The sequence below is a fragment of the Rhinopithecus bieti genome, unplaced genomic scaffold (assembly GCF_001698545.2).
Source record: "Rhinopithecus bieti isolate Rb0 unplaced genomic scaffold, ASM169854v2 scaffold_9899, whole genome shotgun sequence".
NCBI lineage: Eukaryota > Metazoa > Chordata > Mammalia > Primates > Cercopithecidae > Rhinopithecus > Rhinopithecus bieti.
The window spans coordinates 1,748,492-1,776,101 of NW_016806979.1; the positions used below are offsets into that span (position 1 = coordinate 1,748,492).

General features: G+C 57.4%; 1 protein-coding gene across 1 annotated transcript in view; it reads left to right on the plus strand.

Annotated features, from left to right (window-relative positions):
• SLC38A10 (solute carrier family 38 member 10) overlaps window positions 1-26,725 on the plus strand; it is a 50,254-nt gene extending 23,529 nt beyond the window's left edge. Inside the window, exons 9-16 of the mRNA XM_017879283.1 lie at window positions 757-865; window positions 2,730-2,836; window positions 11,220-11,376; window positions 18,560-18,727; window positions 19,163-19,651; window positions 20,228-20,347; window positions 24,660-24,836; window positions 25,048-26,725. Coding sequence (XP_017734772.1) covers window positions 757-865; window positions 2,730-2,836; window positions 11,220-11,376; window positions 18,560-18,727; window positions 19,163-19,651; window positions 20,228-20,347; window positions 24,660-24,836; window positions 25,048-26,177 — 2,457 coding nt within the window. The 3' untranslated portion in view covers window positions 26,178-26,725. The remainder of the gene's footprint in view (window positions 1-756; window positions 866-2,729; window positions 2,837-11,219; window positions 11,377-18,559; window positions 18,728-19,162; window positions 19,652-20,227; window positions 20,348-24,659; window positions 24,837-25,047) is intronic.
• Window positions 26,726-27,610: the final 885 nt, after the last annotated feature.

The following is a 27,610-nucleotide window of genomic DNA, read 5'->3' on the forward strand; positions in this document are numbered from 1 at the left end:
GTGTCTGCATGTACTGCTCGTGTGGGTGTTCGTGTGTGCGGGTGAGTGTGTGTCTGCGTGTACTGCTAGTGTGGGGTGTTCGTGTGTGCAGGTGAGTGTGTGTCTGCATGTACTGCTAGTGTGGGTGTTCGTGTGTGCGGGTGTGTGCGTGTACTGCTCGTGTGGGTGTTCGTGTGTGCGGGTGAGTGTGTGCGTGTGTGTGGGGGTTGTGCCCACACCCTGAAGATGATAACACAGCCACATGTGTGCGTGTGTGCCTGGGGGTTGTGCCTGCACCCTGAAAGCTGCGGGCCAGGAGAGGCCTAGAGACATTTGGCAGGAGCGGTGCTGTGCGGCCTGTGTTCTGCTCTCCATACTTCCTGGCACTTAAAAAACTCTCTCATGATATTGCTCTAAAAGCAAAAAGGAAAACGGAAGGACTCGATACTCACATTTCAAAAGGACATTGTAAAATTTATGGTCTGTGCCTGGGGTGAGAAGCCCTCGTGCCTTCCTGGCATGTTGCAGGTTTGGGTTGCAGGTTCCCGTTCCAGTTGCTAAGCCAGATCTGATTGTGCTGGTCAGGCTCACCTGCCAGGTGAGTGCGCGGCCGGCCCTACATGGAGATGTACCTGGTGCACTTGCCAGGTGAGCGCACGGCTGGCCTCACGTGGAGATGTGCCCGGTGTGCCTGGCAGAGCCCTTTCAGGCTTTGCTTTCTAGGAGAGTGGTGGAGGACATCAGTCCTTTCAAAACCTTTTGTTTTCTTCTATACAGCAAAAGATGGCACCTTTGCAGCAGGGGCTACATGCCCCTCTCCGGTTTAAAGCACTTACCCTCTCTGTGGTGTTTGGAACCATGGTCGGTGGCATCCTTATCCCCAATGGTAAGGCGGGAGGCTGCTCTAGGCCGGGGGCATCCTTATCCTCGATGGTAAGGCGGGAGGGCTGCTCTAGTGCCGGGGAGTGGGACCCGGGGCTTCGGCATCAACCAAGACCTGCCCAGTTAGGAGCCGTCTTCTCTGGTCTCCTAAAAAAGTCTAGACACTTTGTCATTTTTTTCTCTGGCCCACAGAGAAAGGCAGGGGATAAAATCCGGCAGCTTCAGCCAGGCGCAGTGGCTCACGCTTGTAATCCCAGCACTTTGGGAGGTTGAGGTGGGCAGATCACCTGAGGTTGGGAGTTCAAGACCAGCCTGACCATCATGGAGAAACCCCGTCTCTACTAAAAATACAAAATTAGCCGGGCGTGGTGGTGCATGCCTGTAATCCCAGCTAGTCGGGAGGCTGAGGCAAAATAATCACTTGAACCCGGGAGGAGGAGGTTGCTGTGAGCCGAGCCGAGATCACGCCATTGCACTCCAAGCCGGGCAACAGGAGAGAAACTCTGTCTCAAAAAAAAAGAAAAAAATCTGGCAGCTCGCCGGGCGCGGTGGCTCACACCTGTAATCCCAGCACTTTGGGATGCCAAAGCGGGCGGATCGCGAGGTCAGGAGATCGAGACCATCCTGGCTTACACGGTGAAACCCTGTTTCTACTAAAAATACCAAAAAATTAGCTGAGCATGGTGACGGGCTCCTGTAGTCCCAGCTACTGGGGAGGCTGAGGCAGGAGAATGGCGTGAACCCGGGAGGCGGAGTTTTCAGTGAGCCGAGATCGCACCACTGCACTCCAGCCTGGGCGACAGAGCGAGACTCCGTCTCAAAAAAAAAAAAAAAAAAAAAATCTAGCAGCTTGATGGAACAGCAGACACCCATTGACACCTGGGTGGAGAGAGACTGCGGTGCTGGGACACAGGCTCGATTTGTAGAACCAACTATTCTAGAACAGCGCATGCTGTCCTGTTGACTCTTTTGACTTCTGATTTTGTTGACGCATTACCAAGGGAAGCGTTGAAGGCCCTGAACGTATTTATGTTACCCAAATGCACCCGCTCCCTAGCAGACAAGACAGAGCTCATGATCATCAGATCCACAGGGGAACTCACACTCACTCTCCCCAGGGAACAGCCCTAGAGGTGATCTGTCTGGGCTCCTGGCAGGGGCTGCAGCCTGGCACACACGCCAGGCCCTGGCTTCTCCACTTGCCCTTGGGTAAGTCCTGCCCGCCTAGGGCCACTCATGGAGCAGCAGGCAGGAGAGGCTGCGTGGGAGCCGTGCCGTGCGGAACCAGCATTTGGTTTCCGCAGGAAGTCCGTAGTGTCTGACTCTGTTTTTTATTTTTTTTGAGACGGAGTCTTGGTCTGTCGCCCGGGCTGGAGTGCAGTGGCGCGATCTCGGCTCACTGCAAGCTCCACCTCCTGGGTTCACGCCATTCTCCTGCCTCAGCCTCCCGGGTAGCTGGGACTACAGGCGCCCACCACCGCACCCGGCTAAGTTTTGGTATTTTAGTAGAGACGGGGTTTCACCGTGTTAGCCAGGATGGTCTTGATCTCCTGACCTCGTGATCTGCCCGCCTCTGCCTCCCAAAGTGCTGGGATTGCAGACATGAGCCACCGCGCCCGGCCGTGTCTTGACTCTTCAAAGATGAACCATCAGAGAATTCACCCCGGAGCCTAAATGCACTGTTGGAGGAATCAGCTGCGCTTGTCAGGCTTTCTGGGCAGAGAGGGCGTGTCTGCTCCCGGCTCTCGCCTGGACGGCCTTTCCTTCAATGCTGGCTTGCTCACCTGTGTGCTGGGCAAAAAAGCTCAGGTCCCCTCCTGGCCGGAGCCCTTTCCCACTCATCCCTTCCTGTCCCTTCTCTTTCCTAGTGGAGACCATCCTGGGCCTCACGGGTGCGACCATGGGGAGCCTCATCTGCTTCATTTGCCCGGCACTGATCTCCAAGAAAATCCACAAGAACGCGCTTTCCTCCCAGGTGCGCACCGCGCGCGCGAGGGCTGGCCTGGGCCGCCGCTGATGGGTCTGGGCTGGGGTGAGGTGGAGTCGGAAGGGAAGCCCCTGGTTCAGCGTTTTCAGACGGGTTCTGTCAAGAAACTTAAAACCCACAAAAGGGCCTTGGTCCAGTCAGCCTGGGGAGCCCTGGGTTCACCAGGACACACGGTCTTTGCCCAGCAGGGCCACACCGACCTGCTCCAGCTGTGCATCGGGTTTTCCTGAGGCCGACTGTGCAGAGTCGTAAGCTCTTTCCCATGGTGTTTCTGCAGTGACTGCTTGTCTATGGATCTGCTGCCAACTCTGAGTCCCCTCCCCAGCCGCCCCCGCCGAGGCCACCACCCGCTGTTGTTCCTGGTACAACCCTCGTGTGGCGGTCTGTGCACGTCCACTCGCGCGGCGGTCTGTGCGCGCGCATGTGCATTTTTCTTTAATTGTAACACAGCTTCCTGCTGCTTTTCTCAAAATCCTGTGCAGGTCACGTTGCCCCACAGCCGTGGGCACAGAACTGCCTGGCTATTTTTAGCCATTTCATGGTGTTCCGTGGTAGAAAAATTCCATAATCCCAGTCTCCAAAGGACTTACCTCTCCAGTCTTCTGCTATTGCAGACAAAATCGTGCTGAATATGTGTTCATGAGCATGTCGACGTATTTGAGCATGCGTCTGTAGGAAGCCTTCTAGAAGTGGAATCCCGTGTCAGGGGTGTGAGCATTTGTAAACGTGCTGGCTCTACCCAAATTGCCTGCAGCGTCACTCCCAGCCAGACCCAAGGCTTCTGTCCCCGCACCCAGGACCTTCCAGGCTTCATCATTCTTGGCCTCTCTGGCGGGAACTTGAGCGTCTTCGTGGGTTTAGAAGCCACTTGTATTTCTTTTTCTGTGAACTGCCTGGGTTCTTTGCTCACTTTTTAGGGAGTTGTTGAGCTTTTCTTACTGGTATATATTGATAATTTTTTTTTCTCTTTTGAGACAGAGTTTCACTCTTGTTGCCCAGGCTGGAGTACAGTGGTGCAATCTCAGCTCACTGCAGCCTTCGCCTCCGGGGTTCAAGTGATTCTCCTGCCTCAGTCTCCCGAGTAGCTGAGATTACAGGCACACGTCACCACACCCGGCTAATTTTGTATTTTTAGTGAGACGGGGTTTCTCCATGTTGGTCACACTGGTCTTGAACTCTTGACCCCAGGTGATCCACCTGCCTCGACCTCCCAAAGTGCCGGGATTACAGGTGTGAGCCACCGCACCCGGCCACAACCTGGTAAGTTTTTACAAAGTGAACCACGTGGAACCACCATCCGGAGCAGACATAGGACATCCCGTAGGACATGCCTCACTGTCATCCACCCCCACCGCAAAGATCACTGCCCATCTGTCCGCCAGCATTCTAGAATGATCTTGCGTGTCTTCAAGTTGTGGTAAATAGATTATTACAGTGTACGTTAGAATACATGTCCACGTGTGTCAGCTGCTTCTTCAGCATCTCGGCTCACTGCGATCTCTGCCTCCTGGGCTCAAGCAATTCTGCTTCAGCCTCCTGAGTAGCTGGGATTCCAGGTGTGCGCCACTACGCCCATCTAATTTTTGTATTTTTAGTAGAGATGGGGTTTTACCATGTTGGCCAGGCTGGTCTCAAACTCCTGACCTCAAATGATCCACCTGCCTCAGCCTCCCAAAGTGCTGGGATTACAGACATGAGCCACTGCACCTGGCCCCTTACTGATTTTTTAATCATCTTGTTTATGAGTTGTGAGAAAGGTATGATAATTCCTACTGTAATTGTAGATTTATTTGTCCTTTTAGTTCTATCACTTTTTGCTTTTTAGTTTGAAGCCATGTTATTAGGAGCAGACAGATTGAAGTTGGTTACATCTCCGTTTTGAACTGACTCTTATCTTGTTGAATCCTCCTTTTTATCGTTGGAAATACTTTCTCCTTCAAGTTGGCTTTGTAGCTAACTTAGCTCTGCTTTGGGTTTGGGTTTGCCCAGGATGGCTTGTTTCATCCCTTTTCTTTTGATTTCTCTAGTCCATTATATTCACAGTGTGTCTCTTATAACAGCATGTAGGTGACTTTTGTCTTGTTATTATTCAGTCTGTGAATGGGAGTATTTAAGACTGTTTACGGTTAATATAATAACTGATTTTGGGGGGAAAACTTTCAACTTATGTCCTATTATTTGTCTCATATGTCCTTTTTCTGTTTTTTACTTTTTCTTTCTTTGGATCAGTCAAACATTTAAATATTTACTTTTCTTTTAGCTTGTTGGTACATTTCTACCTTTCTAACGATTATACTAGGCAGTTTATAACAACCCTTATTTAAAACTCCACAAGTGCCGGGCGCGGTGGCTCACGCCTGTAATCCCAGCACTTTGGGAGGCTGAGACGGGCGATCATGAGGTCAAGAGATCAAGACCATCCTGGCTAACACTGTGAAACCCCGTCTCTACTAAAAATACAAAAAAAAATTAGCCGGACGTGGTGACGGATGCCTGTAGTCCCAGCTACTGGGGAGGCTGAGGCAGGAGAATGGCGTGAACCCGGGAGGCGGAGATTGCGGTGAGCCGAGATCACGCCACTGCGCTCCAGCCTGGGTGACAGAGCGAGACTCTGTCTCAAAAATAAATAAATAAAACTCTACAAGACATCGTTGTTGTTGTTTCAAATAGTAGTTATGGAGCCAGGCATGGTGGCTCATGCCTGTAATCCCAGTACTTTGGGAGGCTGAGGTAGGAGAATCACCTGAACCCGGGAGGTGGAGGTTGCAGTGAGCCGAGATCGCACCACTGCACTCCAGCCTGGGCAACAGAGCGAGAGACTCCACCTCAAAAAAAAGAAAAAGGAAAAGAAAAAACTATTTATATTGATTCTTTATGGCTTCTTGTTTTTTTTTTGTCATGGGGTCTTGTTTTCTAGTGTGCCTGGTATTTTGCAGATGTTGTGTTTGAGAAATCGTAGAAGTTCTGGATGACACTGTCATCCATCCATCATACAGGGGATAGGCAGAAGGCCTGTATCCCATTGAGGCAAATGTGTTTCCAGTTGGCCTTGTTCCTAGGGTACAGCCCTTCTGGGGTCTCAGCTGGGCAGTGACACCCTCAGATGGTAGAATCTTCTGCTTGGCGTTCGTCTTGCTCCTTTCTGCATAGCTCGTAGCTGGCAAGTGCTTTGGGGGAGATTTGTGCACGCAGAATGTGGAGTGACATGCTTCTCTGAGGTTTCCTTCTCTCCCTCGAGTTCTGGCTGCTGGGGCACCCTCATTTGTACTTCTCGGTGCCCAGCCCTGTGAGTGTGCCCAGGCTCTAGGCTGTTGCATTCTCTTGTCCTGTCTGCTTAGTCCCAGTCATCGGTGAGGCTCTAAGGACAACAGGCTCAACCTCTCTGTGACTGAGGGCTCTTCTCTGTCCTCTGGGATCCAGACCTCTCAAGTCTGAGCTGACAGAGTTGTTCACCAGTGTCTTTGGTTGGGTGTTTTTATTGTTTTTATCCAGCTTTTATCGTTGTTTTAAAGGGGAAGACCAGTTTGATACCAGCTGTTAAGCCATAGCTTGAGGAGGAAGTTTCTTGGCGAGTTTTAGGAACTTTAGATGGCATGAGAGGCTCAGCCTCTGCCCATCAGATGTCACATGTCCTACTATGCCAGGTCCCATGTTTTAGTCCACTGGGCTTTCTTTCTTTTCTTTTTTTTTTTGAGACGGAGTCTCGCTCTGTCCCGCTGGCTAGAGTGCAGTGGCGCGATCTGGCTCACTGCAAGCTCCGCCTCCTGGGTTCATGCCATTTTCCTGCCTCAGCCTCCTGAATAGCTGGGACTACAGGTGCCCGCCACCGTGCCTGGGTAATTTTTTTTATTTTTTAGTAGAGACCGGGTTTCACCGTGGTCTCGATCTCCTGACCTTGTGATCCGCCCGCCTTGGCCTCCCAGAGTGCTGGGATTACAGGTGTGAGCCACCGCGCCCGGCCCCACTGGGCTTTCTTAGAAAAAAAGTCTGTTCTGTGAGTTAGCAGGAGAAAGAAGGAAAGAAAGAAGGAAGGGAGGGAGGGAGGGAGGAAGAAAGGAAAGAAAGAGAAAGAAAGAGTCATAGTTAGAATTTCCGCACTCCAGTATTATTTTAAAATAATTCCTCCCTCATTTTTTCTAATACTTTAATGACTTTTTTTTTTTAATTTAAATCTTTGGTCCGCCTGTATTTTATTTTGGTGTAAGAAACAAAGTATGTATCCTGAGTTTGTTTCTAGGTGGTTCCCTAGTCGTCAGACATGATTTATTGAATAATCATCACTGATGGGAAATGGTGTCACTGTTGTAGATTAAATTCTTGTGTGTATTCAGGCCTCACTTGGGACCTGTGTTTTACTTTATTGGCTGGTCTGTCCTTCCGTACCGTGTTAGTTGTGTGTTAGTTGCATGTTCGTTGCACACCCTGGTGACACTTACCGAGCTGTGACTCGTGGCTCTTGGAACACTTTAAATTCTCATCCCGCCTCTTGGCTGTGAATAATACATTTTCTGCATAGTCTTCTTTGTTTTATTTTCTGTATGAATGTTGGAATCAGCCGATCTGACTCTAACAAAAAATTCGTCCTGCTTTTTATCTTTTGGTCTAACTGGGCTTCTTGAAACTATAGATTAACTTGGGAATTGCTGTCTTTACACTGCAGCGGACGTGCAGGTGTCCACGTGACTCCCCTGCCTAGCAGGAGGGCACCGCGTTTGGCTTCTCCAGACCTCACGAGGTCCTTCGTCCCCGTCTGTTTCCCAGGCCGCTGTTGGCTGCACGGCACGCTATCCTGGATCTCTTTTCCCCCTGGATTTTTAAGTGGCTGTTTGTGTAAAGGGAAGCCAGCGATGTCATAGGTGACATTTTCACTCGTTCACCTTACTGTACTCCTGCTGGATCTCTTGGCTTTTCACCTGCAGCTAATGATGATGTCACCTCCCTCTTTGCAGTTGCTGCAGCACTTCCTCCTCTTTTGCCCGTGTGTGGCGTCACGCGCCTGTGGCCACGGCGCTGCTGGTGTAAGTGGCTGGCGCGTCACTGACTCACTAGTGTTGAACCGTTAACCCAGTGTTGGCTTTTGACTTGATGTGTAGACATGTAGACAAACGCAGAGAATCGAGTGAAAGAAGCATCTCTCTGTGCCTGCTTTGCCAGGGTTTTTAGAAGCTAGAAAGCACATTGAGTCACATTCACCGCGGTTTGGCTGTGCGTGGAGGAGACGGAGAGGTTTCTTTTTCCCTCTGACTTGGGTCTGGTGTGTCCTGTTCCCAGCGCTCCTGTGGCTCTGCAGTAGGTCGTGGAGCCAGCAGACAATGTGTGCCATCCGCTCAGCATGCCCTGTTCCTTAGGTATGGAGATGCCAGCACCACAAGGCCATACCCGGGGCCTGTGGCGCAACGTCTCGGCCTGGCCACCGTCCCAGGGGCTCCGGCCGCACCACGGAGGGGCACAAGCCTGGGTCTGCGCCTCGGCCCGTCTGAGTAGTCTGGGCGATGTGGTGCCTGTACCCGGCCCAGGGACCTCAGGAAGAGCCAAAACTGGTGCTATGCTGGGGTGTACAGGGAAGTGGGGACACCTGTATGGTAGGTGAATCAAGGCTGTGCTGGAGAAAGATGTGAAAAGAAGGAATGTTCCAGCTCGTCCTCAGATCAACTGGGGGCAGGAAGATAGGTCAGCCCTGAGACTATCGAAAAGGTATGTCCGTCACCACGTGTTTTGTTCTTTGTTTGTTTTTTGAGATGGAGTCTCGCTCCGTCCTCCAGGCTGGAGTGCAGTGGTGTGATCTCGGCTCACTGCAAGCTCCGCCTCCCGGGTTCAAGCGATTCACCTGCCTCAGCCTCCCCAGTAGCTGGGATTACAGATGTGCGCCACCACAACCGGCCAATTTTTGTATTTTTAGTAGAGACGGGTTTCACCGTGTTGGCCAGGCTGGTCTTGAACACTCCTGACCTCAGGTGATCCACTTGCCTCGGCCTCCCAAAGTGCTGGGATTACAGGGGTGAGCCACCACACCCCCCCGTTTGGTTCTTTATTTTGAAAGTCAGAAAAGTCGAGGGTCTCTCCAATCCTGAGTGAGGCTGGGGCTTTAGTCTCGCTGCCCGGGAACCATGAGCTGGTGGGGCAGCAGGCGGCTTAGAAGGTGCCTGAGGGCCATGCAGAGGGTGGATCCCTGGGGCACAGGAGGCCGCCTCACAGGGGCGTACCCAGAGGGCAGTAGTCCCCAAAAGGCCTAAAAGCCGGCCCCTGCTCCTGGAAGATGTAATGAAATGAACACTGACTCTCAGACACGAGCCACCAACGCGGCGTCTGCCTGTAACCAGAGAGGATCCCCGAGGTCTGCTGAGGCTTGGGCCCTTGCTGGGTGGGTGCCTGGATGCTAACCGGGCTGCCTTGAGACCCAAATTGAGGCGCGTGGTGCAGAGCAACCAGAGCCCCGCCTCCAGCTGTGCTTTTTATGACGAAAGTGCGGAGTGTGGGCTCGCGCATGTCTACATGTGTGGAGCGAAAGTGAGTTTTCTCCCCTGCCCCTGTTGCTTCTCTCTGCATTTGAGTCAGTGATGCCTTGTGTGTCTGGAGGCCCTGATCACTTCTGCAGGGGAGGGTGCTGTGATCCGGGCAGCGCGTGGCCCCTGGTCAGGTCCCTGGATTTCCAAGCTCAGGTGAGACGTCTGGAATGGGCTTGCATTCCTCCTATCGGCCGGCTCTGCGGCTCTGTTGATCTGATCGCTGCAGAAATGAAAGTCACGGGTTGCTCTGAAACCAGGTGTCTGGCACACTGGTCCTGTTGAACGACCGTGTCCTCAAAGGAAGTTCTTCGGCTCTGCAGGAAGCTGTGCTGGAAGGCATAGAACTGGAGGCTGGGCTGGGGCTCCATGGGCTTCCCCCTGCCACTGAGCCTGGGCAGCCGCTGCGGTCCCCATAGGCCCCCCAAGTTCCCCAGCCGTCCCATCTGTGCCCAGTTAGAAGCGAGGGTGTGCTGCCCTGCGGGGCAGGGTTCCTACACTGAGGGGCTTCCCAGGGCTTCCAGACAACACGGTCTCCTGTCCAGGCACTTCCTGGTGGGTCGGGTTAAATTTCCATCCAGACCCTTTACCCCAGGTGGCCCGAGCCTGGTCTCTGCCCTGTGCTGGCTGGCAGAGGCCTCGATGGGAGGGCAGGGCCCTGAAGACAGAGGTCCAGGGGCAGCTCTGGTGTAGGAGAGGTCAGAAGGGCTGTAACGGGCCCCCAAGGCCTGCCTCTGATGGTCTTTCCTTCTGGCATCAGGTCTCTAAGCCATGACCACCCATGTCACCCACTGACAGCTGCTGCCGGGCAGGCCTTTCCACACGCGCTCCCTACACAGAGCACATAGCCTTGGGAGATTTCAGGTTTCTTCCTTGTTTTATTATCTTAAGACTGCTTTGGTCACCTTCCGGACACCACCACTGCCCCGGGACTCTTCCCTTCGCCGCCAGGAAGACGTCATGTGGCTGAGGGGCCTCTACAAATGCAGAACATTTGGGGCCAGGGTGAGGCAGTCCCTGTGGACCGTCGAGCCTGCAGGCCTTGCCCGGCCCTCCCGAACACATCAGACAGTGGCCCCGTGTGCACCTGGGGCAGGCCTTGCCCGGCCCTCCCGAACACACATCAGACAGTGGCCCCATGTGCACCTGGGGCAGGCCTGCTGTCACCACATGCTCCGGCCAGCTGTCGTTACTGCCAGAGGGGCCTTGGGCTCCGTGGGCATCCTACAAGCCCTGAGGCACATGGCGGCTGGGCTGTCTTCGGCGGAGCCCACTGACCTCAGAGCCTCAGCACCCCCTGGCGTCCGGAGACACCAGCACTAGCCCAGTGCTTCCGGGTGGCGGAGAAGGAAGTGGAGGAAGCGGGCTCTCCGCCGGGTTGTCTTTTTCAGTCGCCGCCAGCTTCAGAGAGTGCGGGTCCTTCCCGCCGGGGAGCCCTCTTCTCTCATTGTGTTGGTCCAGGGAGGTCTCACCAGTTTTTCTGAACGGATTCTGTCCCTCCCGCTCCGTCCTGAATGGCTGGCATAGCTCTGACAGGGTTGGCCTATGACTCCAGCTGGCCGGGAGGGCATGTCAGCCACAGGCTGGATGCCAGTAGTCCTGCCATGCTCTGAGAGCAGCGCATCAGGGCTCAGCCCTCTCCCAGCGGTCAGGAGCTTCGCCGGCAGGCGGGCCCAAGTCTCTCTGGGAGTGGCCACCTGTCCTCAGGCAGGGCCGACTGCACGCCTGTCCCACCCTCGGGGGACTTTGTCGTGTCCCCTCTCCTCGTGCCTCACCCCGTCTCTGAGCCTCTCTGCCAGACCAGTTTTATGCCCTCGGCAGGAGCGGGGCCAGCTGTGACTCCTGCCCCGGGGTCTTTGTCTCCTCAGGTGGTGCTGTGGGTCGGCCTGGGCGTCCTGGTGGTGAGCACTGTCACCACACTGTCTGTGAGCGAGGAGGTCCCCGAGGACTTGGCAGAGGAAGCCCCCGGCGGTCGACTTGGAGAGGCCGAGGGTTTGGTGAAGGCAGAGGCAGCGCGACTCTCAGGTATGCCCACCCTGGCCCTCTGAGCCTTTTCAGGGCAGGTGCCCACTGGGCATCTCCTGGGTCTGGTCCAAGGATTGTGCTTGTCTGCTCAGTGGCCTCTGTCCTATGTGGGTGCAGCCAGCGGGATGGGGCCACCAGCCTTGCCCATGAAGATGCTCTGTGCACCATGGCTGGCCGTGGGGTGACTGCCTGTATGCGGGGAACGTGGGACAGGAGTGGCTGCCTGTATGCGGGGAACGTGGGACAGGAGTGGCCGCCTGTATGCGGGGAACGTGGGACAGGAGTGGCCGCCTGTATGCGGGGAACGTGGGACAGGAGTGGCCGCCTGTATGCGGGGAACGTGGGACAGGAGTGGCCGCCTGTATGCGGGGAACGTGGGACAGGAGTGGCCGCCTGTATGCGGGGAACGTGGGACAGGAGTGGCCGCCTGTATGCGGGGAACGTGGGACAGGAGTGGCCGCCTGTATGCGGGGAACGTGGGACAGGAGTGGCCGCCGGCCTGGATGCCTGCCACTTGGTGGGCTAGGTGGGGTGTACGTTTCTGAGTGTTGCTCACGTGCTGTTCATTTGAGGATGTCGGTTTCTCCAGTTTTCTCCTGGACAGGGTCGGCGATCAGGCCTCAGTTTGGTTTGCTGCTTCAGGTTATTATTGTTCACCAGGACCGTGGGTGGAGTTAGGACCGTGAGCCCTCATGCAGCTAGCAGCAGGCCACTTTGGGACAGGCCCCGCGGTGCCCCGTAACCCCGACGCCTCCGTCTGTGGCGCAGTCCCGGCCGCGGTGCCCGTAACCCCGACGCCTCCGTCTGTGGCATAGTCCCGGCCGTGGTGCCCGTAACCCCGACACCTCCGTCTGTGGCAGAGCCCGGGGTGGAGAGATATGTGTTTCCTGAGTGTGGCTTTCCAGGTGCAGCAGCAGCTCCGTGGCCTGGATGGCTACTGCCTCCCTGACCCTCCCCGGCCTAGAGAGGGAGTGCCACACAGGGCGGCCCTGCAGGCAGCAGACCTCCCTGGGCCCAGGCCTGCCCACGAGCTCTGAGTGGCGCCAGGCAGGCATGGGCAGGTAGGTGCTGTCTACGATGACCTTCATGCTGGGGTCTTCTGCCCCTGACAGCAGCCGCGTTTATTCATCCACAGTGCCTGTGTGTCCAGCACGTCCAACACACCCTGAGCGGAGGCCCCGCTCAGATTCTCTGGGCGTCGTCTGCACACCACCCTGGGAGCCCTGGTGAGCAGTACCGGCTGTGGCTGGGGGTCTCAGGTCGCTGTGCAGGTGCTTGCCAGTGACTTCTGCCTCGGGGAGGGGCCTCCACTTCTGTAATGGACAGGAGGAGAGGTCCGCTGAAGGGAGCCCCTGGCTTCTGCTGAGCACGTGGGGCCCGTCTCAGCCATGACCCTGGGGCTTGTTGTCATCTCTGTTCTGAGCTCCGCACTCCTGTGCCTGGAAAGCTCCTTCCCAGCGTTGTCACTTCATACACGCCCTCCGAGGGTCTCCCTGGATCCGCTGTGCTCAGATTTGCCAAGGATGACTGTTCCTGGATGGCGAAGGTGGGCAGGGGAGCCCTGCCTTCTGGGTTCCCTGCAGCTGGCGGGGCTGTGCTTGGGGACAGTTGGGGTCACCAGAGAAAAACGTGAGTGTTCCAAAGCAGCCAGTGGCTGCCAGCTGCCTTGCGTTGGATTTGGTAATTCGGACTGGAAAAAAGTCCACCTGGAGAGGCAGGTGGGTGTTTTGCACCCACCTCAGCTGGTGCCCCGGGCTCGGTGCTGCCTGAGCAGGGCCACTTGTTGCTGTCCAGGCCTCTGGGCTAGAGTGGGCACTGACACGGAAACTGTCGGTGGGTCCAGTGTGCTGGGACCCTGGCCTGGGCAGTGAGGGGTGTTGCCCTTGTCTAGCGGGCTGCTGGGGAATGGACTTCTCTTCTCAGTGCCAGCCAGCAGGAGGCTCCCCGTCCCCCCAGCACTGCATGGCCTCTGCTTGCGGCCGGTGCAAGCAGCTGTATCCTGTCATGAGGCTTGTGCGGGCCGTGGGCCTCCGGCTCACCTGGTGCCCTCCGAGGCCACATCTGGTTTCTGTTTCTTCCATGAGGCTGTAACAAAACACATGGCCCCTCTCAGAACCACATGCCGCTTGTTTTTAGCGTGTCTCCGATTTTTTAGCCCCGGCTCCCCCATGATAGATGGGCTGCCTGGCTGAGGCTGAGCTGGGGTCGAGGGTCCTGCACCGATGCGCGCTCCCTGTTGGATGGCTGAGCGGAGTTTTATTGGTCTCCTTGATGCTGCAGAGGCCAAAAATGGTACCTGTTGACCGGGTGAGAGTCCTGCATGGCCCTGGACTACGGCTGGGAATCCCATCCTCATGCAGATGTTGTGGTTAGACGCGCACAGCCTGGGCCCCATGCATGGCCTTGCAGGTCTTTGTGAGCATGGCTGAGTCCCTGCAAAAGCTCGTGAAGACGGTTACCTTGAAAGCCGGGAGTCGGGCTGTTCATACCTCCTCTCTCTAGCACCCTGGAGGCTAGGGGCGGGTTTGGGTTTTGTGACATCTGTTCCTTTCTTGGAGCTACAGGTCCCCCATCCCTCCCGGTTCCTGCACGCCCCTCATTTGCTGCACGGGGCAGCACAGCAGGGCCCGCACCCCTCAGGCACCCTCGTGCCCACTTCCCTAGTGGGGCAGGCACAGCTGCACTTCCACTCAGTGAGAAAATGAGGCAGTGGCCTGGCTAAGAAGGGAGCCAGAATGCGGTGATAGGGGACGGAATGAGGGTCTGGCTGGGTGTCGACGGGTCGTGCGTGTTGGTGCAGGGGCAGAGATGGCCACAGTTCTGTGTGCTCAGGCCCAAGTGGGGACACACGGCCCCCACGCATGGAGCCAGGTCACGTGGCTCAACACAAGCCAGAGGCTGCGGGAGGCAGGACCCTTCGGAATCTGGCCAGGTCCTGTGCGGCTGGCACAGTTATCTCAGACAGTGGAATCAGCTCCCTGCCATTTCAGGACAGCAGCAGAAACACAGCACAAAATTATAACAGGAGGAGAGGTGTGGGGGACACAGCAAAGGAGCTATCAGAAGCCTTCTCTGGGCCAGTGTGGTGGCTTACACCTGGAATCTCAGAACTTTGGGAGGCCAAGGCAGGAGGATCACCTGAGGTCAGGAGTTTGAGATCAGCCTGGCCAGCATGGTGAAACCCCGTCTCTACTAAAAATACAAAAATGAGCCGGGTGTGGTGGCTGGATGCTGAGGTGGGAGGATCACTTGAGCCTGGAAGGTCGGGGCTGCAGGGAGCCGAGATGGCACCACTGCACTCCAGCCTGGGTGACAGAGTGGGACCCTGTCTCTTAAAAAAAAAAAAAAAAAAGCTTTCTCAGTAGGGCATTGCTCCAGCAGGGTGGCGATGTCCCCACAGCCAGAGGAGAGAAGGGAGAAGCATGTGGCCCTAAAGTCTCTCACAGACCATTCCGTGCTGTGTAGAAAATTCGGAGCTTCTTCCGCCTCCCAAGAGACAGCAGCGGTGCCAGCCGCAGTGGAGGCAAAAGCAGTGGTGAGGAGGTTCCGCCTGCTGGAGGCTATACCAGGGCCTGTGTTGCCAGCCCAGACACCCGGGTACCAGGAGCCAGATGGCCTGGGATTCCCCTTCACGTTCGGAAAGATGAGACCATGAGGTCGTCGGTCAGCTATGTGTGGAAGACTGGGCTGTAAAGCCAAGCCCTTAATGAGTAATCCTTTCTCATGGCAGCATCAAGGGAAAGTCAGAAATCAGCTATTGGAAAAGTTGCCTAAAAGCAGGGACTAGCTTTTAAAAGTCACGTCAGCGGCCATTGTTCCCGCCTCTTGCGAGTGTGGCGCCCTGGGATCCCGAGCCTCCTCATGAACCTGGGGTGGCGCTTGAGTGAGGATGAGGAACTCCGTCAGTGGGATGCCGGGACCATGTTTTTTTTTTGTTTTCTTTTTTTTTTTTTTGAGACGGAGTCTCGCTCTGTCACCCCGGCTGGACTGCAGTGGCCAGATCTCAGCTCACTGCAAGCTCCGCCTCCCGGGTTTACATCATTCTCCTGCCTCAGCCTCCCGAGTAGCTGGGACTACAGGCACCCGCCACCACGCCCGGCTAGTTTTTTGTATTTTTTAGTAGAGCCGGGGTTTCACCATGTTAGCCCGGGTGGTCTTGATCTCCTGACCTCGCGATCCGCCCGTCTCGGCCTCCCAAAGTGCTGGGATTACAGGCTTGAGCCATTGCTCCCGGCCACCGGGACCATGTTTAAAAGTCGCTTCTTCTGGGGACCATCTGACGTGACTGTCTCCATCTTTGCTGATCACAAGGCACACAGAGGGAGCCACGGCGGGTCCAGGCTGGTAGCCTGCAGAGCCATCTTGCCGACTCTTGGGGTCTGGACGGCAGCGTTGCTGGCCTCCCTGCCCGTCCGTGCTGGCCTCCAGTCTGCGGTGGACGCCAGCCTTGAATGTGGGGTTGGGGACGCATTAGATGTTGCCCCTTTCCCTCCAGGTCACCATCTCCAAGTCCCCGAGCGTGTCTGACTCCAAAGACCGAGGCCTGAGCTGTGGCCTTGGCAGCCTTGGGGCCTCCCTGCCCAACTGGACAGCAGGGAGAAAAGTCTGAGGGATCCGCCTCCGCCGTGGCCCAGTCGTGGCCTCTGTCACTTGTTAGGAAGGTGTGTGTTTCTGTACCCGGCAGTGAGGAGCCGCTGGGACAGAGCCTAACGCAGCATCCCTGGCGCCAGGTGCCGATGACACCCACAGGTCGTGGTTTTTTGTGACTGGAGACGATTTTTTTTTCTTTTTGAGACAGAGTCTCGCTCTGTCGCCCAGACTGGAGTGTGCTGGCACGATACTGGCCAACTACAGCCTCCACCTCCCAAGTTCAAGCGATTCTCCCACCTCAGCCTCCCGAGTAGCCGAGAGTATAGGTACGGCACCACACCCGGCTAATTTTGTATTTTTTGTTGAGACAGGGTTTCGCCAGGATGGTGTTAAACTCCTGACCTCGAGTGGTCTTCCTGCCTCGGCCGCACACCTGGCCTGGGGCGATTTTGAAGCTGAATGAGGGGGACGGTGGTTCTGCGGCGGCACCTCTGCTGGGTGTTCCGGGGGGGGGTGGAGCTGTCCCTCTTGGCCATGGACGCCTCTACTGTGGCTTAGCCGGGTGTATTGCTGGCCTCTTAGGAGAAGAAATTCAGACGCCAGAGATCTCCTCCCTCCTGAGGAGCTCAGTCGTGAGCTGGCGGGGGCACTCCCCACACAGGGCCCCTTTCTGTCTTTGCGCAACCTGTGTTCATGTCGAGATCCGAAGCGGCTGGCAGCACTCAGATGTTTTTCAGTTGCTAATTTTGAAGTTTTGTGTTAGTTTTACTGCAGCCAAGAGGCACTGCCGGCAAACTGTCCCTGACGCAAAGGTCGGCTGCGCTGTGGAAGAGGCTGTGTGCATTGCCGGCGGACAGCTGCAGAGTGCCAGGCGTGAAGGCTGTGAGTGCGGCCCTCGGCTGGTCAGCTGCTGCCGGCGGCGGGGAGCCAGGACGCTCGCGCAGCCTTCCCGCAGGTGCCCGTGCAATCCAGAAACACTTGCAAAACGCTGAGAGGCATGGCGTTTCCAGGAGGTTCTCCAAAGAAAGGGACCTCTGGGGCAGTTCCCGGCTCACCGTGCTCACTTCCCATCCTGCGGCTCCTGCACCCACATGGAGCTCCCGCTGGAGCCCCAGACGGTCGTTCACGGCCTGAGGAACTGAATTTTGCTTCGTGCTGAGAAAATGACTTCTTAGAGGCAACTTGTTCTCTGACAACGGAGATTTCTTTGTTTTGCTCTATTTTCCCTTCCCCTCGTCAGCCTCCCTTTCTTCACGTAGTAATCCATTGGACAGGCCCTCTTGATTGACAGTCGTGGCTCGTTTCTGCATGGAGCCTCTGCTGAGGCTTAATCATGTGAGGGCGACTGGTGTGTGTTCACCTGCTCTGGCGGGTGGCCAAACGCTTATAGAACTGATCACTTGGGCCGGGTGCGGTGGACCACTTGAGGTCAGGAGTTTGAGACCAGCCTAGCCAATGTGGTGAAACCCTGTGTCTACTAAAGATATACAAAAATCAGCCAGGCATTGTGGCAGGTGCCTGTAATCCCAGCTACAGGAGGCTGAGGCATGAAAATTGCTTGAACCTGGGAGGCAGAGGTTGCGGTGAGCTGAGATTGCGCCACTGCACTCCAGCCTGGGCGACACAGCAGGAGTCCGTCTTAAAAAAACAAAACAAAACAAAACACAACAGTTGAATTTGTTACTTAGCTAAACTGTAGAGCCTAGTGTCTGCTTTCTGTTAACTGGTTTATTACCCAGTAGGGTGGTACCTATCCTCTACAGTTTGTCTAGGACTCTCAACTCCAAATTGACAACAGTGTAACTGTCTGTTTCCCTAGACTAACACATCAGGCTGCTCTTAGAAGGCTGGTATAAAGCTAAGAAAATTGTCCCCATTTTTTTCTCCTTTGAGAGCTGGCTGGTGAGCCCCCATCTGCTGCTCTGAACTGGACTCTGTGAATTCTTCTCCAGACAGCTTCACCTGAGTCCCCCTAGACTGCAGCGCCTGTCTCAGTGGACATATGGCCTTGCTGGGACAGGAAGGTGGTGATGGAGGTGATGATGGTGGTGATGGAGGTGATGATTATGGAGGTGGCGATGATGCAGCGATGGTGGTGGCGACAGTAGTGGTGGTGGTACGGCTGGAGATGATGGTGGTGATGACGGAGATGATGGCAGTGATGGTAGGGGTGGCACTGATGGTGGTAGGGATGGAGATGATGGTGATTGGCAGCAGTGATGGTGGTGATGGCGGTGGTGGTGGTGGTGGAGGTGACGGTGATGGCGGTGGTGATGGAGGTGATGGCGGTAATGGAGGGGACTGTGGGAGAGTCGGTCGGTGGGCTCATGCCGCCATCTGGTGGTAATGACTGAGTATTACATGGAGTCTCGCTCTCCCTGCCCCCAGTTAGGTGTAAATTGCATTTTGACATATTTTTGTTATGAATACACATGAAAAATGACAGTTTTCTGTGCTACTTAGCTGCTAATGATCGAACAGGAAAAAAAAATAACTGCTTTGGCTCTGCCGTTGGGCTGGAAAATATGGTAACAGTCCAGGGAGAGCCGCCCCACTCCTGCAGTGCGGTTCCCTAACTGTGCCCTGCTCCCAGCCCAGGATCCGGTTGTGGCCATGGCCGAGGATGGCCGGGAGAAGCCGAAGCTGCCAAAGGAGAGAGAGGAGCTGGAGCAGGCCCAGATCAAGGGGCCCGTGGATGTGCCTGGACGGGAAGATGGCAAGGAGGCACAGGAGGAGGCACAGCTTGATCGCCCTGGGCAAGGTGCTGGGCACTGGCCGGGGGTGGGGACGGGAAAGGGGGCCCAGGTCCCTGCGGCGCGGCTCTCCGGGCTGTGTGTTCCCTTCAGCCCAGCCTGCGGCGCTCCGGGCTGTGTGTTCCCTTCAGCCCAGCCTGCGGCGCGGCTCTCCGGGCTGTGTGTTCCCTTCAGCCCAAGTGCTGGTCATTTTGTTTTCTATGTCTTTCAGTTCAGATGAATGTCCTGCCCCTCCCAGAGCAACTTGTTCGCAGCTGCCCCTGTTGTAACTTTAGCGTCAACTGCGCTTGACCAGGCAGCAGGGAGGCCAGTGGGGAGGTGGTATCTGTTGGCCTGTGTCACACTGTTGGGAGCCAGAACCCAGGGAAGAACCCAGTTCAGATTCCCTGGGAAGGGAAGGAGGGGCCTCAGCCTGACCCCACCTGTCCCCCATGCCCTTGCAGGGATTGCCATGCCTGTGGGCGAGGCCCACCGCCACGAGCCTCCTGTTCCTCACGACAAGGTGGTGGTAGATGAAGGCCAAGACCGAGAGGTGCCAGAAGAGAACAAACCTCCATCCAGACACGCAGGCGGAAAGGCTCCAGGGGTCCAAGGCCAGATGGCACCGCCTCTGCCCGACTCAGAAAGAGAGAAACAGGAGCCGGAGCAGGGAGAGTTTGGGAAGAGGCCTGGACAGGCCCAGGCCTTGGAGGAAGCGGGCGATCTTCCTGAAGATCCCCAGAAAGTTCCAGAAGCAGATGGTCAGCCAGCCTTCCAGCCTGCAAAGGAAGACCTGGGGCCAGGAGACAGGGACCTGCATCCCCGGCCCCAGGCAGTGCTGTCTGAGCAGCAGAATGCCCTGGCAGTGGGTGAAGGGGAAAAGGCCAATGGGGTGCCGCCACCAGGCAACGCCGCCGGGGATACAGGGCAGCCCGCAGAGGACAGCGACCATGGTGGGTGTCAACCTGGGCTCCTGTGGGACGACGCTTCCCTCTCGGGCTGGGGAGGCTGGGCAGGGGCAGCAGAATCGATGGCTCCTCCCTCAGGCCCCAGTCTCTCGCCCTGCTCCAGATTAGCATGCAAATGGAGCGGCCCGGCAGCTGGTGGGGATAGGAAGAGGGTGGTGGCTGACAGCTACTGTAATATCTGTCACACAGTTGTTTGCCAGACCACTAAATGTCAGGTGCCGCGCTGTGCTCGTGTGTCTGCGCGCACACGGGGGGTGGCGCGGGGGACGCCTGACAGGTAACACGTTGTTAAGTGCCCATCTAAGAGCTGCTTAGGACGGTTCTTGCATTTTAATTGCGAACGCAGTTAACATTGGCTCATTGCCACAAGCCTATGAGGTTGTTAAATATTTTTTTATTGCTTCGCTAGTAATCATCAGGTTGAATATAAACTGTGCTGACGGGGGTGTCTCTTTAGAAACATCTGCCACCTCCTTTTGTCCCTCCCTTGCCTTCTGTCCCCCCCGCGAATCCTCCCTTGACTTTCCTGCAAAACCTTCTGAGTCTTCACCGTGTGTGCAGGTGGGAAGCCTCCCCTCCCAGCGGAGAAGCCGGCTCCGGGGGCCGGGCTGCCGCCTGAGCCTCGCGAGCAGAGGGACGTGGAGCGAGCGGGTGGAGACCAGGCGGCCAGCCAGCTGGAAGGTAAGGCCTTGGCCCCACAGCTGCCCGCCTCAGGCCCAGGGAGCAGCAGCCCCTCCCCCAGCCCTGGGGTGATGCCCAGGTCATCCCAGGGAGCCCTGTCAGGCACCCTTCTCTTTCCAGCCGTCTGCTAAGCAGACCCCTCGGATAGCTTCCTGCTCCCTTCCCATCAGCAGCTGGCTTTCTGGGAACGTTTTATCCCTCCCTGGGAACGTTTTATCTCCCTTACTCCCTTTAAAACACCCGCAGCATTGTCACCTGGCTTGTGATTACCATTTTGTCTCATTTTAAAGCAGGTTTGTTAGCAGTTCTAACACTCTCAGTATTTAAAGCCAGGCAGGTGTGGGCATGCCTGCACCCAGATGTGATTTATTTTAAGTCTGTGCCCCAAGGGGACCCAGCTTGCGAGTGGCTGCACCCACCCTGGTCCTAGCAGAGCCCCGGCCCAGAGTGCTGCTCCCACACCCTTGGCCCTCGGAGCTCGGCTGTGTTCATCGGCAGGGATCTGTCACTTGTCCCTCCAGGAAGGCTCCTCATGCCTTTGCTCTCCTGAGAATAAAACTTACTGTGACTCCTCCTCCAAACTTCCTGCCCCTTGGGTTCCAGCTGTTGGCTTTTGCGGCCCCTCCTTGTGACCTCACGCAGTTGGGTGGCAGCAGCCCCCTCTGTGGGCCTGCTGGGGACAGGCTTCTGTGCCATGTCCTCTCCCAGGCTGGGGGTCCACTCACCCTCTGAGGGTGTGTGGCTGCGCCCCCGCTCGCCAAAAGTCATGTACATTTGGTGGCAGCATCCAAGCCTTCTCTCAGGATGGACAGCCCTGCCCCATGCGGGGTCCATGTGTGCCCCGGCATTGAGAGGGTCTGTTCCAGGGATCTGTATGGGGGTCACAGGGCACAGCCGCTCCAGCCTCCTGAGCCAAGCCCCTGGGAGCAGGTGTGGGAGCTCTGGGCCAGCCTTGGCGCGGGCACCTCCCAGGGCATTTGTAAGACACGCACTTCCTGCCCGCGCCTCTTGCCCTGTGGCCTCAGGACAGCCGGTCCGAGGGAGGGCGGGTGCAGCAGCCATGTCCCAGTGGCCTCAGGACAGCCGGTCCGAGGGAGGGGGTGCGGCAGCCATGTCCCAGTGGCCTCAGGACAGCCGGTCCGAGGGAGGGGGTGCGGCAGCCATGTCCCAGTGGCCTCAGGACAGCTGGTCCGAGGGAGGGGGTGCGGCAGCCATGTCCCAGTGGCCGCGGCCTGGCTTCTCATGGGTGCAGCTCGCCCTCCTTGCACCTGCAGCGCGGAAGACAGAGCCGAAAGGTGTCCCTGGGCTTCTGGAGCTCTGAGCTGCTTCAGAAGTTTGCACATGTGGGATTTTGTCTCAGGTTTTAGCCCGTATTTTTTGATTCCAATTCCTATGCTCTGTTACCTGAACCTGTTTGATTCTTTTGATTTTCTTCTTTCTGAAAAAGACTTTTCACGGTTTCCTATTCTGCTTTTCTTCCGTATGCCTCTCAACGGGACGAACAGCTGAGATTAAAAAGATAGTAGCAGGTACGAACCCAAAGGAGTGTGCTGAAGTAAAGAGCGTGCCTGGAGGGCCTCAGACCTGCGCGCAGCCCCTCGGCGGCACACCTGCCCCAGGACAGCCCTGCATGGGGACACGTGTCAGGCCCCAGACCCAGGCTCAGCCGCAGCCCTCAGGCGGGGTCCCAGTGCCCACTCTGCTCCCTTGTGTTATAAATGCTGTCGTCCTTCTTAGCCCTGCTGTGGCCTTGCCTGTCATCAGAGGGCAGGCTGCTTAGGGCACCAGCCGAGGCGGGGCGCTGCCTGCGCCGCGGCGTCATGGGCCGCCTTGAGAGATCTGTGTGGGTCTCAATAGGTGGGTGGCTCCGTGCCTTCTGCAGTCCGGTCCCTGTGGTGTTGGTGGGCTCTGGCTGTAGGAACAGCCTGTCTCCTCCACAGTGCTTCACATGTGTCCCGTGTGGCTTCTGGCTGGACGTGGCAAGGCTCCTTCCTCCCTCCCCCCTCCCCCTCTTTTTTTCCCCTTCTTCCTCTTCTCCTCCCTCTTTCTCCCTCCCTCCTTCTCCCTCCTCTTCCCTCCTTCCTTCTCCCTCCTCTTCCCTCCTTACCCCTCCTCTTCCCTCCTTCTCCCTCCTCTTCCCTCCTTCCTTCTCCCTCCTCTTCCCTCCTTACCCCTCCTCTTCCCTCCTTCTCCCTCCTCTTCCCTCCTTCCTTCTCCCTCCTCTTCCCTCCTTACCCCTCCTCTTCCCTCCTTCTCCCTCCTCTTCCCTCCTTCCTTCTCCCTCCTCTTCCCTCCTTACCCCTCCTCTTCCCTCCTTACCCCTCCTCTTCCCTCCTTCCTTCTCCCTCCTCTTCCCTCCTTACCCCTCCTCTTCCCTCTTCCCTCCTCCTCCCTCCTCTTCCCTCCTCCCTTGTCCTCCTCTTCCCTCGCCTTCCTTCTTCTCCCTCCTCCTCTCTTTCTCCCTCCTCCCCCTCCCCCTCCTCCCTTCTGTCTCCTCATCTTTCCTCCTCTTCCCAGCACCAGGCCCAGGGCTAGTCCTTCGGGGAGCAAGTGAGGCCGTGGTGCCTGCCCTTTCGGAACGCTGTCCTGGAGTGCGGGGAGGTGTCGCCAGCACGTGGGACCTCGTCCTTGTGCCATTGACCGCTCCGTGGTTGAGCCCTGCAGCACCCAGGGCGAGCGCGTGGCCCATGGCCGAGGTGGCTGGTCCGCTGCCTGCACTTCCTCGTGGGAAAGGAGGTTTGCAGGAGATCTGCTCTGCCCGTCATGGTCTTTCCCTGCTGGCAGGCGTCTGGCCCGGGATGCTAGCAGGGAGCAGGGGCTGCCGCTCGAGGGCCGGCCCCATGGCCCTTATCTCCTTGGAGCCGGCCCTGTCCCCCACACGCAGGGGTCTGGGTGAGGCCCAGGGCTGCATTCCTAGGAGAATGCTGACCCTGCGCTTCTCTGGCTGGTCAAGGTGTCACTGGGGAGGCTGGGCCGGCGCGTCAGTCTGTGTCTGGCATGCAGGGGCCCTCCCTGAGATAGCTGCTCTCACCACTCGCAAAACATCCTTCTTGCTCCTGGATTGAATTTTTATGCCTGACAGCCCCAACCCATCATTTTTCAAAGCTTCCTATAATAATTTGGAAATGTGTTATAAAGATTACAAAATTCACGGCCGCTTGCAACAAATAACTGGCCAGTGCTGAAGCGAGTCAGACCAGGTGCTCCTGCAGCAAGTGTGTGCCAGCTGTAATCCGGGCAGGCCTATCCTCTGGCCCTTGCTGCCGTCACCAGCGCTTAACGCTGGGCGCACCAGGGCTCCCCATCACGCAGGACCTGCCCAGAATTTCCACAGCAGGTGGTGTTCAGGAGCGGTGGTCAGGACGGCTGGCCGGGGCCTCACTGACCCTCCAGCTCCCATGCTCCCCTTAAAAGAAGACAGCTTTTATTTGTTTTTAAAATTCTCATCTCGGAGGAAACTTTCTAAAAGTACCAATATTCTTTTCAAAACATAGCTTACAGTTTTTCTTTTCTTTTTTTCTTTTTTGAGACAGGGTCTCGCTTTGTTGCCCAGGCTGGAGTGCAGTGGTGTGATCACAGCTCACTGCAGCCTCAACCTCCTGGGTTCAAGTGATCCTCGGGCCTCTGCCTCCCGAGTAGCTGGGAGTACAGACGCCTGTCACCACACCCTGATAATTTTTATTTTTATGTTTTTTGTGTGTGTGTGGAGATGGGGGGTCTTGCTATGTTTCCCAGGCTAGTCTCTACCTCCTGGGCTCAAGCGATCTGCCTGCCTCGGCCTCCCAAATTGCTGGGATTACAGGCATGAGCCACCGTGCTCAGGCTTATTTTCTTACGTACTTGTCCTGGAACAACTGAATGTGTAAAGTGGAAAAAAAAAAAAAAAAGAAAAACCCACCCAGCCCAGATAACCATCTCTGACATTCTGGCAGATTCCTTTTGACTCCGTGTTGCTCTGGACACTCATTTTCATGGACAAGAAGCAGGCTTGCTGGGGTCCTGCTGGGTGCGGCTGCGGCACAGCCAGTGGGAGAACTGATGCAGCAGAGTGGCTGGCTGGCGGGAGAGGCCATCCCGGGTGGGCTTCCAGGGGCAGTCAGGGCGCAGCCTCTCCCGGGCCCTCGGACCTGCGTGTCTCGCTGCGCTGTCCAGGTTTCATGGTCACGGTCATGACGAGTGTCACCAGTGGCCAGCGTTCGGGCGCACTCCCTGCAGGTGGCCTGTGTGTGGCCTTGCTGTGGGCGCAGTCCTTGGCCCAGCACGGTGCATGAGCAGCCCCGGCACCCTCTGACTGTGTGCTTTCCAAACCCAGAGGCTGGCAGGGCAGAGATGCTGGACCACGTCGTCCTGCTTCAGGTGATCAAAGAACAGCAGGTGCAGCAAAAGCGCTTGCTGGACCAGCAGGAGAAGCTGCTGGCGGTGATCGAGGAGCAGCACAAGGAGATCCACCAGCAGAGGCAGGAGGATGAGGAGGACAAGCCCAGGCAGGGTAGGCTGGGCCGGCAGATGGAGTGGGGTGGGGCCGGGCAGGGGGTCTCCTGCCGTCGTCATGCGGCTGGGTCTGGGGCTCGGTGGCCTCAAGTCCTGAGGGTGAGTGTGGGTTTTGGTTCCCAGTGCCCAGTGTTGCTTGTTCTTTTGGGCCGCCACTGGCAGCCTGTGTTCAGTGCTGTGGCTCAGTTGATGGCCGACTTCATTTGCAGTGGAGGTGCATCCAGAGCCTGGGGCGGTGGTGCCTAGAGGCCAGGAGGCCCCCGAAGACAAGGCCAGGGAAACGGTGGAGAATCTGCCTCCCCTGCCTTTGGACCCTGTCCTCAGAGCTCCCGGGGGCCGCCCCGCTCCATCCCAGGACCTTAACCAACGTTCCCTGGAGCACCCTGAGGGGCCTGCGGGCAGAGACCCTGCTGGCCCTCCTGATGGCGGCCCTGACACAGAGCCTCGGGCAGCCCAGGCCAAGCCGAGAGATGGCCAGAAGGATGCCGCCCCCGGGGCAGCTGGCACAGTGAAGGGGCTCCCCAAGGGCCCAGAGCAGGTGCCCGTGCCAGACCCCGCCAGGGAAGCCAGGGGTCCAGAGGAGCGCCTTGCAGAGGAATTCCCCGGGCAAAGTCAGGACGTTACTGGCGGTGGTTCCCAAGACAGGAAAAAACCTGGGAAGGAGGTGGCAGCCACTGGCACCGGCATTCTGAAGGAAGCCAGCTGGCTCGTGGCAGAGCCAGGAGCAGAGACGGGAGACGCTCGCATGGAGCCCAAGCAGATGAGCCGAGACCTGGGCCTTGCAGCAGACCTGGACCTGCCCGGCAGGGCGGGAGGAGCGGCCGCACAGCCCCAGGCTGTGGTCCACCAGGTGGAACCGCGGGTCATCTCTGACGGCGAGCAGGACGGACAGCAGGGCCACCGGCGGGACCATGGCGGTCACCTGGAGATGAGAAAGGAGGTCCACGGCGGGGACCATGTGCCTGTGTCTCACGAGCAGCCGAGAGGCAGGGAGGATGCTGCAGTCCAGGAGACCAGGCAGAGGCCGGAGCCAGAGCTGGGGCCCAAACGAGCTGTCCCGGGGGCCCAGAGGCCGGACAATGCCAAGCCTAACCGGGACCTGAAACTGCAGGCTGGCTCTGACCTCCGGAGGCGACGGCGGGACCTTAGCCCTCGTGCAGAGGGCGAGCTGGCCCCAAGGGACGGGGTCATCATTGGCCTTAACCCCCTGCCTGACGTCCAGGTGAACAACCTCCGTGGTGCCCTGGACGCCCAGCTCCGCCAGGCTGCGGGGGGAGCTCTGCAGGTGGTCCACAGCCGGCAGCTTAGACAGGCGCCCGGGGCTCTGGAGGAGTCCTAGCACCTGCTGGCCATGAGGGCCACGCCAGCTACTGTCTTCCCCGGCCAGCAGCGGGTCTTTCTCAGCCGCATCCCAGCCATACTCTGGAGGTCACATTCATCTGTCCCCAGGGTTTCATGTCTGAGGCCCTCACCAAGTGTGAGTGAGAGTATAAAAGATTCACTGTGGCATTGTTTCCAGAATGTTCTTGCTGTCGTTCTGTTGCAGCTCTTAGTCTGAGGTCCTCTAACCTCTAGACTCTGAGCTCACTCCAGTCTGTGAGGGGACATGGCCTCCGCTGCGAGCCGACCGGTGCACTCCCAGGCTCAGGCTGGGGAGCTGCTGCGTCTGCGATCAGGCCTCCTGCTTCGGCCAAGGAGCACACGTGGTCTTCAGGTTGAGCTCGGCCGTGCGTGGAGGTGCACATGGCTGCCAATGGTCCCAGCACAGGCTACCGTGAGAGCCAGCGTCCAACCCCAAACTTGCAGCGACTCCGAATTATAACTGTTTACCAATGTTTCCCACAGTGTGGCAGGAAGTTTTGAATAAACACTTTTGCCTTTGCCCAGCCTCGGTGGATGCTGTTTGGTGTCCGGGAAGCACAGGGAACAGGGGCCGGACTCGTGAGCGGGGCATCCAGGGACACTCCTCTTGGTTGGCCCAGCCCTCCATGGTCTGTGTTTTGCAAAATCCAGTTGTGGCTTTTTTTAAAAAAGTAAAAAACACCACTGATACCTGATTAGTGAAGTTGGGGGAGTGACTGAAAGTCTGAGGCCAGCTCAGGGTTTCACATGTATAAAGCAGAGGCCAGAGGTCACGAGGGAACAGTGCCATGACCTGAACATCGAGCATCGCAGTGACTGGACACGAGACGCAGCACAGCCCCAGAGAGACCCTGTGAGCAGGCAGAGACCGCCTGGTGCCAGGAGGTTGTCCAGCCCCCAGGGCCAGGCCGACATGCATGCTGCCCCGTGCCCAGGACAAGCTCCACAGCCCTCTTGCCTGGCGGGGGAGAGGAGGTGCTGCTGTGTCCAAGCACATGTGGATGGGGACTGCGTCCCTGAGTCTGCGTCGGCTTGTCCTCTGGGGAGCTTGCGCCCTGACCTTGCCACGAAGGGCGGAGGGCCGGGGCCTGGGTCTGGGGGCCCGTGTTGGTGACGGGTCTCTGCGCGGAGGGCCGGGCCTGGGGGGCCCGTGTTGGTGAAGGGTCTCTGCGCGGAGGGCCGGGGCCTGGGTCTGGGGGGCCCGTGTTGGTGAAGGGTCTCTGCGCGGAGGGCCGGGCCTGGGTCTGAGGACCGTGTTGGTGAAGGGTCTCTGCGCGGAGGGCCGGGCCTGGGTCTGGGGGCCCGTGTTGGTGACGGGTCTCTGCGCGGAGGGCCGGGCCTGGGGGGACCGTGTTGGTGACGGGTCTCTGCGCGGAGGGCCGGGCCTGGGGGGACCGTGTTGGTGAAGGG